The sequence below is a fragment of the Sinocyclocheilus grahami genome, unplaced genomic scaffold (assembly GCF_001515645.1).
Source record: "Sinocyclocheilus grahami isolate Dianchi unplaced genomic scaffold, SAMN03320097.WGS_v1.1 scaffold24.1, whole genome shotgun sequence".
In the NCBI taxonomy this organism is placed as follows: Eukaryota; Metazoa; Chordata; class Actinopteri; order Cypriniformes; family Cyprinidae; genus Sinocyclocheilus; species Sinocyclocheilus grahami.
Genome location: NW_015505203.1, coordinates 229,161 through 233,070, shown reverse-complemented (window position 1 = coordinate 233,070; position 3,910 = coordinate 229,161). Strand labels below are relative to the sequence as shown.

Below are 3,910 nucleotides of genomic sequence, written 5' to 3'. Positions count from 1 at the left end.
GTTAGTGTTTTGCATTTAAGGTAGAGAAACATGCATAATTTCAACAAATCCCCTAAAACCCACAGTACACCATGTCTAAAACCCAGCTAGTAAAAAAAAGAGAGAAAAGGCAAAGTAAGGTAATATAAACTTTCCCTACAAGTGGTCAAGACAGCAATACTAGTATATACAGTCAACGAGGGCAGCTTTGGTGTAATTTGTGATCATACCCTAAAAACATGAACATAGCATAATGTGCTTCCAAGCATGTAGTACAGTGCTTTAAATGATACCACATCCCCATGGGACTTTGTAACTCAATATGATGCACCCTTTTGAGTGGAAACCACTCCAACATCCCAAGAGATCAAATGTAATGGAAACTATTAGGTAGAAGAGGGCAGGCCAAGGAAGGGCAGGGGGAGGGCAAATGGGGGGCTGGGCTGCATTCATTCACCAGGGTCTCCACATTGAGGGATCAGCTCCTGGAAAGAAAGGGGGAAGGGCAGATCGTGCTGGAGACTGAGGGGAAGGAGACCTGGGGGGAGAGGACTGTTCGCGTGGTCTCTCTCTATTCGGTGGGACTCTGGGAGAGTGAGTGGGGCTGGAGGGTGGGGAAGGAGTTGGAGGGGTGTGCAGGTGGAGAGGATGGGAATGTAAGGAGGGCAGGTTTAGAGGGGATTGGGTAGGGGATAGAGGAAGAGGGCCAGGGGTGCCAGCAGAACTCGTGCCGCCGGCTTCGGTGCTGATATGGGGAAGAGATTTCAGCAAGTGGTTTAGCAGACGAGCACCCAGAGTTTTGTCCATCCCAGGGCAACTCAGGAGCAGGTTGTGCACCTCATGCATGCACTGGATATAGCCGCTACCGTATCTTTGTCGAGACTCAAACCCAATGCCTGGACTGATGCTACTACCTGGAAATAAAATATAATTTAACCATGGGAGTGATTTGACCTCATGTAAACAATCATGAAATTACCTTTAAAGACCAGTAGGGTTTGTTTGTATGTTTGAAATAATACCTCAAATACGTGTGAAAAAAGGTACAATATGGTTTTAGCATAGTCTAACCTGAACCTCTTTGAAGGTTCTCCATGTGCTGAACCGTTATCTCAAGAACATCTGCCTTCTCCAATTTAGATTGCTGTGGGAAAAGTGAGAGGAAAAATTGCAATATAAAATTATTTTTAAATGATTATTTATTTGAATACAAAATAATTCAAATCAATTTATTAGTTAAATTATATTTTATATATATAAAATTATTTATTGCTTATCTGGGTCACTTACATCCAAATTATAGGCATCCACCATAATACCCTTCAGCTGCTCAAGGCTTGAGTTTATCCTCTCTCTGCGTCTCTTCTCGATCAAGGGTTTCCGCAGCTAAAATGATAAACAAGACAGTTTTACATCCTCAAGCGATTAATTCAGCACAAATTTGGCAACACAAGACACACAACACACGTGCCAGTTCTGTGAGGTGTATGTCTGAAGTGTGACATATTAATTGGACATCCCAGATTATTATTTGTATGCGAGTATTTAACATAACTAGGCCTATACTTGAGATTTGAGCATTGAATGAGGAAAAAAAAACATGCTAATTAAAATTTATTTTCACTCATAAGGTACTAAAAAAACAATCTAAAACTGAGATACTAGATATACTGTGGAAACAATATTGAGATTAGCAAAACAGATCAATTGTTTTATTAAACAGCTCTTTTTGAAATTTAGCTTAGTTATTTATTTATTTTAGATATTGTCAATAAACGATACACAAATAGCAGTCTGGAACAAGTTCATAGAGATTTTAAAGCTGTTCTGTACGATTTACTCAAATCTGCTCCATTTCATCATACGTTCTTATATTTATATGGATTTCTACATGTATCCCGCATTGAAAAAATACATAAATATTTTTATACATGAAAACAACACAAAATAACGATAATGTCACTACCTTTCGCTCTTCTTTTGCGTTGAAATTCTTCTCCGGACCATTGCCGATATTAGAGGCCGTCATTTTTCTGCAGCTCTGGGTATTTTAGAAACCTTTCGCTTTCCCACGACTATTTTCGAAACTAGAGTTTGCGGTGGCGTATAGTCTTGATAAATCTAGAAACTAAACAGGCTCATTTAACATGTACTCACGCTCCCCCTCAAACCTCCGCCCACTGAAATTACCATGACAATACATGGGTGCTTTTTGCTGCACAATTTCCCACAGTCTCGGGTTTGGCCTATTAAATACCACGAATCCCACGTTCCACGCATAGTGCTGGTGTTCTGAGATGAAGCAAGAGTTCACAAGTTTTATTTCACAAGTGATTCACTGTCAGTAACAGTTACAAGGAATTGACTCAGTTGAAAAAATGTGGGTCTCACTTTAGCGACTATTAACACCAAAGTGAAAAGTGATTTTAAATCACAAAAAGGATGCACCTGTGGATTTCATTGTCACGTTTAATTCTGTTTTTACACCTGATATAGTGCATATAGGTTAGGGCATTAAATGAACTGGGATGCGTTTGAAACATGTTTTTTTACTACTGAATTCCAGGTGCAATGTTTTCATAATATGCTAGCAAAAACAAGAATGGGGTATCCGATACCCCAACAAAGACAGTGGATGGTAAAGGTTGGAGGATGGTAGCGTGGAACAATAGCAAAGAAATCTGAGTTTTTAAGTGTTTTCACAGTAGGAGAACTACTATTATCTTTTAGTTTCCCACCCCTTCCTCCACAGCGCGCGACCCTTCCCCTTTACCCCCTTCACTATTGTTCTTTTCATCTACGGGACGGGCACACTCCACTGAAGCACGCCAAGATCTCTCTTTCTGCCGTTGTCCGGCAATAATGACCCACAGTCAACGGAATAATAGACAGGGTGCCAAATCCCTAATGGCCATCTTAAAGTCTTCAGCAACTCAGAAAAACACATCCCTAACATCGCGTTTTCCAAGGTCCACAGAAAGACTGATTTTGTTAAAATAATGACTTAAAGGAGAGTTGAATTAAATAGCTAGACTAGAATAGAATCAATAGTTGTGGTCTTGTGTTTACAGTATCTATTTTTGGGAAAATGGCAATTTATAGACAAATAACGTGATATTATCAGTATTAAATATATGCATACAATAAACAAGAGCCGTTGCAACCTAAATCATACAGGCTATCATGATTATGATATGTCTGACAATGAATTGATAATTTACAATGCATACGACAGACAAATATGTTCCATTTCCTAAGTGTTTAAAGTAAAATATTTGATTTAACCTACCACTAGGGGGTGCTCAATTTACAAAAATGACATTGGAGTGCAAAACACGAATGCTTGCTGATAATGCTACCTAAGCTCACATGTCCCTGGCTCTGATGCTTTAGAAACTCAAGAACTTCTGCAGGTAGGCCTTTCTGTCATGTAGGAATAAGGCAGTGGTTTTCACACTGACCCTATTTTTTCTTTTTAAATTGACGGGACTCATATATACAACCATTTACATGCATTAAATCACATATAATATAGCTAGTGGCGTGAAGTGGCGAAGCCGGTGGAGAGAATGAGCGACAGCTGCTCCACAGACCGGTCTCGAGTCCCGGAGGAGCTCTAAACACTGTGCTTCTGAAATTAGCCAGGGTGCTTAAAGGGTTAGTTCACCCTCACCCTCAAGTCATCCTAGGTGTATATGACGTTCTTCTTTCAGACGAATCCAGTCGGAGTTATATAAAAAAATTGTCTTTGATCTTTCAAGCTGTTTAATGCCACTCAGCGGGTGTTGCATGCATCAGTCCAAAAGAAGTAAAGAAGAATGTCGGAGGATTTCGATATAAGCCAAGAGAAGACTGGTTTTCCTTTGCTAAAGTAAGGAAACTTTGCTTCCGTTGTTCCTGTAAACAAAAGTTGGTTTTCACGAGACTCACT

General features: G+C 39.8%; 1 protein-coding gene across 1 annotated transcript; it reads right to left on the bottom strand.

Moving 5' to 3' along the window:
* On the bottom strand, positions 1 to 2,094 carry LOC107563313 (transcription factor HES-2-like). The gene is made up of 4 exons (XM_016248157.1): positions 1,946 to 2,094; positions 1,270 to 1,365; positions 1,051 to 1,123; positions 1 to 893 (listed from the first exon to the last, which is right to left on the bottom strand). The coding sequence occupies exons 1-4, from the start codon at positions 2,006 to 2,008 to the stop codon at positions 433 to 435; spliced, it is 693 nt and encodes a 230-aa protein (XP_016103643.1). The 5' UTR covers positions 2,009 to 2,094; the 3' UTR covers positions 1 to 432.
* Positions 2,095 to 3,910: the final 1,816 nt, after the last annotated feature.

What these genes read in the sequence shown, in the direction of transcription:
- LOC107563313 (XM_016248157.1), bottom strand. Translation starts at nt 2,008, where the DNA reads ATGACGGCCTCTAATATCGGCAATGGTCCGGAGAAGAATTTCAACGCA. An exon ending in ACGCAAAAGAAGAGCGAAAG is followed by an intron (nt 1,366 to 1,945) that starts GTAGTGACATTA and finishes TTATCATTTTAG; the next exon opens with CTGCGGAAACCCTTGATCGA. An exon ending in GAACCTTCAAAGAGGTTCAG is followed by an intron (nt 894 to 1,050) that starts GTTAGACTATGC and finishes TTTTATTTCCAG; the next exon opens with GTAGTAGCATCAGTCCAGGC.